Source organism: Rutilus rutilus, assembly GCF_951802725.1.
Source record: "Rutilus rutilus genome assembly, chromosome: 23".
In the NCBI taxonomy this organism is placed as follows: Eukaryota; Metazoa; Chordata; class Actinopteri; order Cypriniformes; family Leuciscidae; genus Rutilus; species Rutilus rutilus.
The window spans coordinates 1,181,615-1,196,785 of record NC_140233.1 but is presented as its reverse complement, the minus strand read 5'-3'; the positions used below and the strand labels follow the sequence as shown (position 1 = coordinate 1,196,785).

Sequence of the window (15,171 nt, the reverse complement as noted above, 5' to 3'; positions counted from 1 at the left end):
ATGATCTCTGTCCACATGTCATACTAACAAGAAACCACAGGCACTGCCATGTGAACACAGCTGGCTAACAATGTTTTGGACAGATGCTGGTGGTGAAGCTGGAAGTACACCGCAGGATCAGTGTCTTAATGGGCCTGATGATGGGAATCTTCTCTGTTTGACAGCTGACCCACATGTCCACCAGCCTACTAAAGTCATGCTTCTTCCCATCATATGAAGTGTTCAGCTCTTTCAACCAAGTGAGTCCAATGAAGCTAAAAGTCGGGGCGAAATCTTTCATTGGAATTACTCCTGCGAGCTCCCTCTTCTGGTAAGCTTGAGTCTTTGAGAAAATGAGAAAATATCAAGACATCAGTCACACAGTTTTTTCAAATACTTGTACAGTATATACTGTATGTATGTGTATATGTATATATATATATATATATATATATATATATATATATATATATATATATATATATATATATATATACACTCACCTAAAGGATTATTAGGAACACCTGTTCAATTTCTCATTAATGCAATTATCTAATCAACCAATCACATGGCAGTTGCTTCAATGCATTTAGGGGTGTGGTCCTGGTCAAGACAATCTCCTGAACTCCAAACTGAATGTCAGAATGGGAAAGAAAGGTGATTTAAGCAATTTTGAGCGTGGCATGGTTGTTGGTGCCAGACGGGCCGGTCTGAGTATTTCACAATCTGCTCAGTTACTGGGATTTTCACACACAACCATTTCTAGGGTTTACAAAGAATGGTGTGAAAAGGGAAAAACATCCAGTATGTGGCAGTCCTGTGGGTGAAAATGCCTTGTTGATGCTAGAGGTCAGAGGAGAATGGGCCGACTGATTCAAGCTGATAGAAGAGCAACTTTGACTGAAATAACCACTCGTTACAACCGAGGTATGCAGCAAAACATTTGTGAAGCCACAACACGCACAACCTTGAGGCGGATGGGCTACAACAGCAGAAGACCCCATCGGGTACCACTCATCTCCACTACAAATAGGAAAAAGAGGCTACAATTTGCACGAGCTCACCAAAATTGGACAGTTGAAGACTGGAAAAATGTTGCCTGGTCTGATGAGTCTCGATTTCTGTTGAGACATTCAGATGGTAGAGTCAGAATTTGGCTTAAACAGAATGAGAACATGGATCCATCATGCCTTGTTACCACTGTGCAGGCTGGTGGTGGTGGTGTAATGGTGTGGGGGATGTTTTCTTGGCACACTTTAGGCCCCTTAGTGCCAATTGGGCATCGTTTAAATGCCACGGCCTACCTGAGCATTGTTTCTGACCATGTCCATCCCTTTATGACCACCATGTACCCATCCTCTGATGGCTACTTCCAGCAGGATAATGCACCATGCCACAAAGCTCGAATCATTTCAAATTGGTTTCTTGAACATGACAATGAGTTCACTGTACTAAAATGGCCCCCACAGTCACCAGATCTCAACCCAATAGAGCATCTTTGGGATGTGGTGGAACGGGAGCTTCGTGCCCTGGATGTGCATCCCACAAATCTCCATCAGCTGCAAGATGCTATCCTATCAATATGGGCCAACATTTCTAAAGAATGCTTTCAGCACCTTGTTGAATCAATGCCACGTAGGGTCAAACACAGTATTAGTATGGTGTTCCTAATAATCCTTTAGGTGAGTGTATATATATATATATATATATATATATATATATATAATTAAAATTATTTCATTTATATCAATGTATTGAATCAGTGAAATGTATTTTCCATCCATCCAAGTTCAGTCCAGCTCCTTATCTAATCTGTATTTTATTATAATCATAAGAAATCTAAACACAATTTAATGCAGTAGGTATGATACATTTATAAATCTTGTTCAATATATATAAAAAAAAAAAATCATTCATTGTTAATGCCTTAACTAATGATAATGTTTTTATAAAGAAAAATATTGTAATGAACATTGATCAAGATTAATAAATGCTGTAAATCCTGGGCTGTATTCACAAAACATTTTATCTTACCAAGAGCTCTCCTGAATGGTTCTTAGTTAAGAGTTTTCTCTGAAAACCTATTCACAAACCTATCCTGAGATCAACTTTCACTAAGGAACAGAGAGAAGTCTTAAGCTGAGAGAAAGGGCGGAGTTTGACCTCATTGCTATGGATGAAGTCATCACGCTTACTAGCTATGACCACAGTGATTGGCTGATGGGAGAAGGGTCTCTGTCAGTGATTTAATCATAGAAATATTGTAGAATGAGGTATCATGTTGCCATATTCAAACAAAGGTTTTAAAATGTAGGCTTAGGGCTACAATTGGAGACTCTGGAGACGCGTTCAGTCTTTCCACTATCAAACTCCGTCATGTAAATAGCGAATCCGCCATGGCGCGAGCGCAACTGGCATTTAAAGGGAATGGGAGACAAGACTCTGATTGGTTTAACGCACGTAAATCCCAAAACACACCCATTACTCATTATGAGAATAGGGACAATCCTTTTAGACCGTGCGCCGGGAGCACCGACCATTTTTCCCGCCGTTAAATTTGCAAGACGCCCTAAGTCAGGGGTCGGCAATAGGTGGCCCGCGGGCCAAAACTGGCCCGCCAGCAATATTTTCTGGCCCGCCGGATTATTTTGGAAGTCCTTTTTTTTTTTTTTTATCAGCCTATTTTTATTTTACAATAACAGTTTACAAATAGGCCCCATTTATCATTTGTCAATTGTTTTTTCAAATTAAAACCAAAAATAAAAAAAATGAAAAATGACTTGTTTTTCCATTATTTATTTCCTAAACTAAAATGAAAAAATGAATAACGACTCGTTTTACGATTTTCTGATTGTGCGCTCAGATCAAAAATAGAAAAAATTAATAATGGGTTTAGACAAATATTAATTTTGAATTTTAATTTAACACATGGGTCCCCAACCGCCGGGCCGCGGACCGGTACCGACATTTGGTACCGGGCCGCACAGAAAGAATAAATAACTTACCGTATTTTCCGGACTGTAAGTCGCATCAAAAAATGCACCATGAAGAAGAAAAAACATATATAGTCTAAGTCACACTGGACTATAAGTCGCATTTATTTAGAAATGTATTTTAGAAAAAAAAAAAAGAATGTTACGGACGGGACAGTTCTCCGTTACGGACGTGAGCGCTCTGAAAGCGGCACTAAAACACTGCTTTAAAACTTTCACAGAAACAGAAAACACAAAGCCTGTCTTTAAATTTAATTTCGTTTTATATTAATTGTATCTTAATTTTAATCAATGTTTCATCAACCAATTGCCTGGATGTAATAAATAAGAAGTAAATGTATTAGAAAATAGATAATCAGGACACGGAGGCGCCGGCGCGTGAACTGGAGCTGGTCTCATAAATTAACCGAAACTCAGCGTATAAGGTAGCCTACTTGCCTCACAGACCTGAGACATATATAGACAGCTTGAAATGTCTTCTTTTAAACTGAACAATTTAAAATGAAAGAAAATAGACTGTTCTCTGCTTATGTAATCTGTATGAAATGTGCATTTCTCTCTGGCGTGTTCACTACTGCGAAGATCGCGAGTCAGTATCATCAACTTCATCTTTGCAGCCGACACTGACATAAAAATACTTGTTTATTATTAAACAATAAAAATGTCTCCTGCTATATTTAACATACTCATAATCATTCATTTTGCCGGTTCGTTGTAACAGCTTTTAGGTGCTTTATTGGCAGCGCCAGCCTTACATGTTACATGAACGCATCAGCACTGAAAACATGGAGATTTTTTTCTTTTGGGGGGCGTTTTGTTTGTGTTCAGGCTTTCTCAGTTGTCTTTAGGCGCGATGTTACGAGGACGCTGCTAATAAAGTTGCGAGTAGGCCTACACATTGGATTCACGTTTATTATTATATTTAAAAAAAATCCCCAGTTTTTATGCCGGTCGTATCAGTTTATTTTGTTGTATTTATCCACCACACCTTAAAGGCCGGTCCGTGAAAATATTGTCTGATATTAAACCGGTCCGTGGCGCAAAAAAGGTTGGGGACCGACCAATGAAATCATTTTATACAGATCAAGTACTATTGTGGTAACAGATTACAGCCATTTTAATAAGGGTGTGAAATAATAATTTTAAAAAAGGAATAAAGTTCAAAAGTTGGACTGTAAGTGAATGAGGCATGATTGGCCAAAATATTGTAAGGTACAAATTTATTTTTCACAACATTGAAATGGGAGGTGAGACAGAGTTCATTAAGAGTATTTAATCTGTATCCATAGGCCTACTCCGTGTAGCTGGCCTGCCATCTACTGGCTAAAAAAAATATTGGCCCGCGGCCAACGTTACTTGCCGACCCCTGTCGTAGACTATAGACTGAAAAAAAAAAAGATGGACGACGCACCTTCACTCTCTTACATTGTAAAAAAAGTGAAGCTCCCAATGTCTCAATATGGCGCTGACATCTTCTGAAGATTTGGGACCTGATTCTGCGCAGTAGGGAACATGAAGGACCCGCAATATCAAGGTCCCTCCCTCACTCACTCAGAAACGGTTAATACAGTTTACTACAGAACAACTCATTGTGTCAGTGTGAAATAAAGTTATGGATATGAAGAAATTAAAGTTGAAGCTCCTATCTCCTCCCGATAATCCCCAAAAAAGTCTGTTGGTGCCTCAGTGATAGTTCGTTTAGAGAAGCTGTCAATCACAGCTGTCAATCATGACGTCACATTCCCCATTTTATAGCACCAAATTACTAACTAAGACCAAACTTATTTAAAAAATGAACACTTAAACCAACATCAGCGTGATAAAAACTACCTAAAATGACAGAAAACATCTTTGGAAAAAATAATTTGATAGTTTAGCTTGTCTCACGTCCCATTAGACTTCATGGGGAGGCGGGGTTTATGAGCTATACTGGGACCAGCCACTGGGAGGGCGACCGAGATGCTTTGGCTTCACTTTTCAGGACTTGTGCGGCACGCTTGATATGAGATGTAGAATAGAGACTGTGTAATGGAAGATGATCAGATATTTCTAGGGGTGTAACGATTCGTTTTAACAACGATTCGATTCGATTCGCGATTCATGGTTGTCGATACGATTCAAGGACGATATTGGTTCATTTAGAACGATCCGATCCGAAACGATTCAGTGACTTGAAATCGATTCAGTAACTTTTGAGCCAAAAATTCTTGTAAGGGAATCAGGTATCAATTAATTATAGATAAACAAACAAGTAAACAACAATTAATTTAAAATGCATTCACATTTTATTTTAATAAGTAGGACTGAACGATTATGACAAAAATGATAATTGTTGATTATTCCCTTGAAATTGTAATTGTGATTATTAATTACGATTATCACAACATAGAATGATGTTTTGAATAGTTTGGCCATGGGACCCACATTTCCGCATGGTCATCAAGCCGCGACCCACCTTTTTAGGAATTATATAGGCCTATTATAATACATTTGTTTACACAAAAATTGTTGACACACCAGTTCTGTCCCCCTTTACTTAACAATTTTTTTTTAAGAATATGACAAATACTGATAGACAGTAGGCACTGCGAGGTTAAGCTATTAAATAGCAGTCCCAAACTAGTTTTTGTTAATACAATCTTGGTATGAGCCACCACAGTCATATAAAAATATACAAAACCAGTAAGTGGCATTTTGTTATGGAAACAAACAACAATTAGGCTACCATGGTGATACACAATACTTAGAAGAACTGGTAAAGAAACATGGAAACTGCTCCTGATAAATAGCAACACACATGACGTACCAATAACGTATTTTACTTTTATTTCTTAACTTACTAATTTACGACGTTGCATGCTCGTATTTCTTTTGCGCTTTAGTGAAGTGATACAGCGCGCTCCGGCGCATTTGCGCGTGCAATTGAAGAGTGCGCGCTACTGCAGTATAGCGGCTGAGAGGACAGGACAGTCCGTTTTTCTGAGGTGAGAGACTTTGCGCTACTTGTTGTCTTCACGCTGCTGCTGGCGCGTCACGCATGGCGACGACGACACAGATAGGCAGACTGAATCGAGTAACGTTTAACGCCTTTATCATTAAAAGTGCAAAGAAAAAACATCCATATAAAGTCTAACGTGCTTAAATCCAATGCGCTATTTCCTAGTATCGATACAATCGATTCATTACCTTTTAAAACGATATTAGATCGATATATGTCGTCCGGAAGGCCAACTTGCCGAGCACAGATCGATCCAGTTGGATCGTAGGAATATAAATCGATACATCGATGTAGTTGATGAATCGTTACACCCCTAGATATTTCCTTTTAATATTATTATTAATTTGTGTTTACGGCGCTCAAATAGCGCGATTAGCTAGTTAAAGAGAAACTGGTAGCCAGGCAAGTGACCAATCCTGAGTGGCAATGTCACTTCACGGATTCTACCAGCATAATAGATAGAAATGTTCAGATAATTTCGGGTTGAGAACGGTTTGTAACCACGGCGTGAAGTACCAGGCTCAAGTGGAAACAACTGGAACCGTTCCTTACCGTCCGGCCAGACGGAGGAAAAGCAGCTTTACAGCAGCCAAATGTCCACTTTTTGCACTGCTTTGTTATTGACAAAGTAAATATGCGTTAAAAAAAAGATAGTGAAATTTGCTGTCTCCAGCTGTTTGCACCCCATTGGCCTTTTATCGATAAAATAGCATACGTACTGACGTCATTCATAAAAAAATGCATTGTCGCATAAGTTTTATTGTATCGCTTAAAAAAAGAAAAGAAAAAAAAACTGAAAAGTCGAAAAGAAAATATTGTGTGTGTTCAGCTGAAGTCAGTGCAATATTGATTCAGTTCCGTTGTAAAGTTCATCAATTATTAAATTAGTTAATTTATCTATAAAGCAGCTCTGGAGAAAGCAGTGATGTCATCATCAGCCCAGCTCAGCTCTCATCCAACAGCGTTAGGACAGTCTGATCAATAATACTGTGAATATTAAGTGTCTCCAACTAACCAACATGTCTAATGAACAAGAGATAGTTCAGCCACAGGTCTGGCTGTTCATAAAACATTTCTACAACCTCCCAAACCATCCATACTAGTATTTCAGACCTCCCATTCTACTGGATGATCATGTGAGAAGATCTAACCTGATTTCTTCCTCAAACTGGAGCTCTTCTTCTGTTCGGCCAAATGAAGACCACAACTTCTGGGGCTGATAAGAAATAAAAAAACCTTTGATTATCAAAACTTGTGAAAATAACATCTGTAAAGTCATTTCATACTGTTTTCAGCAATTTCTGTTTGTCTGAGGACCAGTTTCCTTTGCTTGTTCTTTTCCTGACTGGGAATCTGTGAACGCCCATAGAGTCATTCAGTTCAGAGGTTGGTAAAGTTTGGCTGATTAAACTGATTGGGGAGAGACTGAACGTCCCTAGTGCCAGTTTTGGGGAGTCTATATCAATCCAAACTGCTTTCACGGTCAAACTGTGCTTCTGTTTGTACTTCTGAAACAAAAATCTCCTTTTGTTTACCTCAATGCTCTTATTATACCATATCGGTTTGGTGACAGCGCCACCTATTGATCCAGCATTAAAATAATTGCCATCACAGGTCACAAATATACTACTCTGAACATCACTGTGCCCCGTAACTGCTGCTTGTATATGCCTTATTTAAATATAATCTTATCATAACAGATTCAGTTCGGTTCTAATGACACAAACCACAGAATCCAACAGAATAATGTACATGTTTGACAGAATCATATTCATTACCTGTGATCTTCTCCAGTGTCTCCAGCTGCTGTAAGACATAAAGCACAAACTCCGGTTAATTCTGCTCATAATCAGGGCCAGTGTGTGAATCTCAGCTAATGTCAAGTGCACATCTTTACCAAGCCATCAATACTGAACTATAACTCTGAGAACTCTGTGTGTGTCGTACTGTAACTGTAAGAGGACAGACACTGAACTGTCTGACACTACTAGTCAATCTCTAGAAAAATGAATGTCATTTGCACAACTCCAGATGCTGACTGTGCCACTTCTAGTGCTTGTTAACGGCTGTCCTTCACTGTTTCCCACGTTTACACAGTAACTGTGAGCTCTTCGTCTGTGCAGTCATGACGGCGTATAACTATGATTGAGTTACTGACAGAACATTGCAGATCATCATGCTGTCACTGACCTTCTCTCACTGAAATCATGAAATACTGTGATACTCACACTGATCTCTGCGTCTGTACAGGAGTAAACAGGCTTCTGAACTCCTGTGGAGAAACACACACTTTAACATCCGCTCAGATATGAACTCACAGAAACACTAATATCTATCATGAACAAAACTGCTGTGATCAGAGATAAAACTGATACCTGTGTGTGGAGCTCTCGTTTCTGAAGACACCGTTCAAGGAACGCTTTGAGGAAAAAATAACATGAGATGTGAGTAATTATACAAACACACTAATGAAATCCCACATACACTAACGCTTCAGTGACACAGTAAAGCTTGTGCATGTTGTGGCGAGCAGGACGAGGGCCGTGAGAGAACAGCGTGAGGCCGATGACGTGATTACTGAAGAGCTTCACTGCGCACGGCACCGTCTCGTATCTCACAGAGGAGCTTCAGAAGCACAGAAGAGGAGCGCCGACAGTGAAGGACGAGAGAGGACCAGGCCTAGACTTATGTTGTGTTTTGTTTATGTGTGTGTGTGTGTGTGTGTGTGCGGCAGCCCCTCATGGACGACTGCCGCCTTTACTCTCGTTTTGTGTTTGTTTATTATTAATTTAAAGTCTTTAAAGGTTCGCCGGTTCCCGCCTCCTCCTTCCCACAACAACTAACCTCGTTACACATATACATACAGTATAAATATATATAAATACCTCTGATACACAGCGGTCATCAAATCGACGCCAGATTCCATCTTCACATCTGATGTCTGCATTATAACGTCCAACACCTCGAAGTGTTTTACTGTAGTTTACTACGGCATACAGCTCAAACTTATGGGAGAAAACCTGTAACAGCAGGAGGAATTATCTTCATTATGTTAGTTATATTTCTACAATGTTACATTATTTTCTCTTCTTAATCTTAATCAGATCTTCAGTGCACCTTTTTCATTTGCATCAAGTTTTCAAGCTGGTATTTATTATTTCACCTAAAAATGAACATTGAATATTCTGTAATCATTTACTCACCCTCAAGTTGTTTTAAACATGTATGAATTTCTTACTTCAACAAATTGTTTACTTACAACAAATCGATTTGCCCCGCTCAGTGAAACACCCACTGAGAATTCTGTTGATTGTGCCCTAGTTATTGGTGATTCGATCACACAGAATGTGAAAATAGAGACACCAGCGAACATAGTCACATGTTTGCCGGGAGCCAGAGCGCCTGACATCAAAGCAAATTTAAAAGTGCTGGCTAATGCTAATCGTAAATTCTCTAAGATCATTATTCATGTCGGCACTAATGATGTTCGACTCCGCCAGTCGGAGATCACCAAAATTAATATTAAAGAGGTGTGTGAACTTGCAAGTATGATGTCAGGCACTGTAATTTGCTCTGGCCCCCTTCCTGTTCGCAGGAGTGATGAGATAGTTCGTAGATTGTCCTCACTCAATGGCTGGCTGTCTGAGTGGTGTCCGTGTAATAATATAGAATTCATAGACAATTGGAAAAGTTTTTGGGGCAGACCTGACCTGTTGAAAAGAGATGGTATTCATCCCTCCTGGGATGGTGCTGCTCTTCTATCTAGTAATATGGCTCATAGTCTTAGAGCTCAAACATGACAAATTGGGCACCAGGTCAGGAAGCAGACAGACTGGCTAAACCAACCGTCTGCTAGCGGCCTCGCGTCACCCAGGTCAGATAAATCCCATCACATAGAGCCTCTTTCACCTAGCTATCATCATATAGAGACTGTGTCTGTTCCCCGATTTTGGAAATCCAAAAAATGTTTAAACCTATCTAAGGTTAAAAATTTAATTGATGTTCAACAAATAAAAAACAGCTATAATACAGATGAGCAAATGCTAAAGCTTGGGTTGCTGAATATTCGATCGCTTACTTCAAAAGCACTCATTGTTAATGATATGATTTCAGATAATAACCTAGATGTGCTGTGTTTGACAGAAACCTGGCTAAAACCAAGCGATTACATTACTTTAAATGAGTCATTGTAAACTCAATTGGAGTTAGACAACACGTGTCAGGACCTACTCATCGTCGTAATCATACTCTAGATCTAATATTATCACATGGAATAGATGTTGATGCCATTGAAATTCTGCAGCAGAGCGATGACATCTCAGATCATTATCTAGTCTCGTGTAAATTACATTTAGCCAAGGCTGCAAAGCCGACTCCGTGTTACAAATATGTTAGACCTATCACTTCTGCTACTAAAGATTGCTTTATTAATAATCTTCCTGATCAGTTTCATCATTTTAGCATCCCGGATAGCTTAGAAAAACTTGATATTGCAACAGAAACTTTTAACTCTCTCTTTTCCAGCACTTTAGACACAGTTGCTCCTTTGCGCTTAAAGAAGATTAAAGAAAATAATCCAACGCCGTGGTACAACGAGCACACTCGGGCCCTTAAGAGAGCAGCCAGAAAAATGGAGCGCAACTGGAAGAAAACAAAATTAGAGGTATTTCGCATTTCATGGAAGGAGAGCTCGATTGCTTACAGAGAGGCTTTAAAAGCTGCTAGATCTGCTTATTTTTCAAACCTATTAGAAGAAAATAAACATAATCCTAGGTATTTATTTGAAACAGTGGCTAAACTAACGAAAAAGAAAGCTTCAAACACAGAAGTTTCCAAGCAGCACAGCAGTAATGACTTTATGAACTTCTTCACTTATAAGATTGATAATATCAGGGATAAAATTATAACTATGCAACCGTCTACTACAGTATCCCATCAGGCAGTGCATTGTAGTCTTCCTGAGGAAAAATTTGATTCATTCGTTGCTATAGGAGAGGAAGAATTTACTAAACTCGTTAAATCATCTAAATCTACAACATGTATGTTAGACCCTATACCGACTAAGCTAATGAAAGAGATGCTTCCAGAGGTCATAGATCCTCTTCTTAATATCATTAATTCATCTTTGTCTCTAGGATACGTACCAAAAAACTTTAAGCTGGCTTTGATTAAACCGCTTGTTAAAAAAATGCAACTTGATCCTTCAGAATTAGTCAATTACAGGCCGATCTCGAATCTACCTTTTCTGTCAAAGATACTAGAGAAGGCAGTATCTTCACAACTATGTTCCTTTCTAGAAAGAAATGATATCTGCGAGGATTTTCAGTCCGGATTTAGACCGTACCATAGTACTGAGACTGCTCTCGTTAGAGTCACAAATGATTTGCTCTTATCATCCGATCGTGGTTGTGTCTCTCTATTAGTGTTACTCGATCTTAGTGCTGCGTTTGACACCATTGACCACAACATTCTTTTAAATAGATTAGAAAACTATGTTGGCATTAGTGGAATTGCACTAGCATGGTTTAAATCACTTATCTGACCGTTATCAGTTTGTAGCAGTAAATGAAGAGATGTCTTATCAATCACAAGTTCAGTATGGCGTACCACAGGGCTCAGTACTAGGACCGCTGCTGTTCACTCTGTACATGCTACCATTAGGAGATATAATTAGGAAACATGGAATTAGCTTCCACTGTTATGCCGACGATACTCAGCTCTATATTTCTTCAAAACCTAACGAAACTTACCAATTCACTAAATTAACAGAATGCATAGCTGATATAAAAAATTGGATGACTCGTAATTTCCTACTTCTAAATTCTGAAAAAACAGAGATTCTAATTATTGGACAAAAAACGTCCTCACGTAATAATCTAGAATGCTGTCTAACACTTGATGGCTGCTCTGTTAAGTCTTCGTCGTCGGTTAGGAACCTGGGTGTGCTCTTTGATACCAATCTTTCATTTCAAAGTCACGTGTCTAGTATCTGTAAAACCGCATTTTTCCATCTTAAAAATATATCTAAATTACGTCATATGCTCTCATTGACAAATGCGGAACAATTAGTCCATGCGTTCATGACCTCAAGGCTAGATTATTGTAATGCTCTACTGGGTGGTTGCCCTGCACGCTTAATAAACAAACTACAGCTGGTTCAAAACGCAGCAGCTCGAGTTCTTACCAGAACCAGGAAGTATGACCATATTAGCCTAGTTCTGTCAAAACTGCATTGGCTCCCTATTAAACATCGCATCAATTTTAAAATATTGCTGATTACTTACAAAGCACTAAATGGTTTAGCTCCGCAGTACTTGAGCGAGCTCTTAACGCATTATACTCCTTCACGTCTATTGCGATCTCAAAATTCCGGCCAGTTGATAATACCTAGAATATCTAAATCGACTGCTGGCGGTAGATCCTTTTCCTATTTAGCACCAAAACTTTGGAACAGCCTTCCTACCATTGTCCGGGAAGCAGACACACTCTGTCAGTTCAAATCTAGATTAAAGACACATCTCTTTGACATAGCGTTCACATAATACATTATAGACTTCTATAATTCAATATTAGGCTGCATAGATTAGGTCAGCTGGAACCGGGAACACTTCCCATAAATCCTGATGTACTTGTCACATCATGAGAAGAATGGCATCTACGCTAATTTTAGTGTCTTTGTTTATCACAAGGTTTTCCCGCAGCCTGCCGGATCCAGGCCGTTTCCAGATCTGATGAAGGACCTTCGCCTGGACCCGGTGTCAACGCAGTGCTGAAGTGCCAACTAGTCTCTCCCTATGGAGGATCCCTTTCCCACTCTACAGATAACGCGTCGTCGGGAAAACTCAATTTGCGTATCTACCCCGAATTGATAAAATAAAATTCTGAATCAAAACTATAAGGAAACACCAGTAATTTGTTTAGGCTTGGTTTGCAGGGAATTCCAAACCTGCACACATATATTCAAACGCACATAACTATAGAACCCGTTCTTAATGCGCATCTGAACGCCATCAGCGTTTCTCACAGGATCGCGTTTAAAGTCTGTGTAGAGAGAATGGTGTCGTCTTGGCGGCCCTAATTTAAAAACAAATGATCGTTGCGACGGAAGCAAATCAATCAAAACTAACTTTAGCTGGAAAATAACTTTATTAAAGAACCGCTATAAAGCCAAACAATCTTACGTTAAATTATACATTTATCTCTGTAAAGCTGCTTTGAGACAATCTACATTGTTAAAAGCGCTATATAAATGAAAATGACTTGACTTGACTTGACTTCTGCTGAACACAAAAGAAGATATTCTGAAGAATGTCAGTAACCAGACAGTTGATGGACCCCATTGATTTCCATTGTATTTTTTTTCCTACTATAGAAGTCAATGGGGTCCATCAACTGTCTGGTTAAATATAAACTAGTCTTAGATCAGCTACAAATTTACACTGGTATTCAGGGACAGGCATTAAAGTGGTTTAGATCGTATCTATCAGACCGTTACCATTTTGTGTTTTTAAATCTGGAAAAATCTAAGACAACATTATTAAATTATGGAGTGCTGCAAGGATCTGTATTGGGCCCTCTTCTTTCTCTATCTATCTATCTATCTATCTATCTATCTATCTATCTATCTATCTATCTATCTATCTATCTATCTATCTATCTATCTATCTATCTATCTATCTCTCTCTCTCTCTCTCTCTCTCTCTATCTATCTATCTCTATCTATCTATCTATCTCTATCTATCTCTCTCTATATATATACACCTTGTATGTATAGAGATAGACAGATAGATAGATAGATAGATAGAGAGAGACAGAGAGAGACAGAGAGATAGAGAGAGATAGATAGATAGATAGATAGATAGATAGATAGATAGATAGATAGATAGATAGATAGATAGATAGATAGATAGATAGATAGATAGATAGATAGATAGATAGATAGATAGATAGATAGATATGCTGCCACTTGGTAATATTATAAGAAAACATGGAATTAGTATCCACTGCTGTGCCAATAACACTAAAATATTGGATGACCTGTAATTTTCTTCTATTCATTTCATATAAGACTGAGGTATAAATTGGACCAAAAACTCATACAATTAGCATTTAGAAGGATGTACTGTGACTTCTTCCTCTTCAGTTAAATACCTGGGTGTTATATTAGACAGCAATTTGTCTTTCAATAATCATATTTCATATGTTACAAAAACAGCCCTTTTCCAAAATATCACCTCTACACTGGTTACCTATTAAGTTCTGCATAAATTCCAAAGTATTGCTACTTTCCTATAAGTCCCTAAATGGTTAGTTTAGTTCCTGTGTATTTAACTGATCTTCTATCACCCTACAATCCATCATGACAACAAAAGGTTTCAAAAACATCAAATGAGGCCAACTCTGAGAAATGCAGCTCAAGTGCAGCTTTAAATAACATATGAGTACCTCAAGGAATCGAACCGATAACAATAGAAAACTATCTTTGAGTAACTGGTATCTTAAAATGAGAAAGAAATAATTCATATGAGAATGGTGGATTCATCATAAAATTCATATGCTGGAATTTTGTCTATATTATAGTTACACAACATAAGAAATTTAAGGCCACCAATATTTAAAAATACATAATGGGGAAGGACATTCCAGATGGATCAGATATCTTAAAAGTTTGATTCATAGTGGTGAAATCTAAAAAGTTAACGCCACCATTCTCATATGTGTTAATGATTAACGATTTTCCATAAAAAAAAAAATAGTCGTATCTATAATTTTATAAGTTTGTTTTATCAAGATATAAAGGCAAATGTGACATTTGTCAATCTGGCTCAGTGTTGCCAGATGTACGATAATTATCGTATTTGTACGATAATTTTGACCTCTGTACGATGTACGATCAATAATGGAAAAAAATCTTTTAATGTACGATAATTTCAGAACTGTGTGACAATGACAATGACAAATGATGGTCGTAATCATAGGGCTTCTCATTGATTTAGCTGTGGATTCTACATCTACCGGCCGGAAGAACGTGTAGAGAGAGGGAGCGAGCGAGAGACCTTGCGTGTGTGTGTGTGCCAGTGTGCCTCACGAAGCGCATACAAGGAAATAAAATATTGTTTATACTATTAATTGCAACTGGTATTTGGTTACTGTTATTCAGAAAAAGAGTTGTATCATCAGCTAACTGACTAACAATGAATT

At 38.3% G+C, this 15,171-nt stretch overlaps 1 protein-coding gene across 1 annotated transcript in view; it reads right to left on the bottom strand.

The window, feature by feature from the left end:
- The window catches only part of LOC311283504 (uncharacterized protein), a 333,540-nt gene that overhangs the window by 268,451 nt on the left and 49,918 nt on the right, over positions 1–15,171 (bottom strand). The window contains exons 21-24 of the mRNA XM_084397942.1: positions 8,856–8,990; positions 8,346–8,389; positions 8,199–8,242; positions 7,749–7,776 (exon numbers count right to left, since the gene is read on the bottom strand). Coding sequence (XP_084254068.1) covers positions 7,749–7,776; positions 8,199–8,242; positions 8,346–8,389; positions 8,856–8,990 — 251 coding nt within the window. The remainder of the gene's footprint in view (positions 1–7,748; positions 7,777–8,198; positions 8,243–8,345; positions 8,390–8,855; positions 8,991–15,171) is intronic.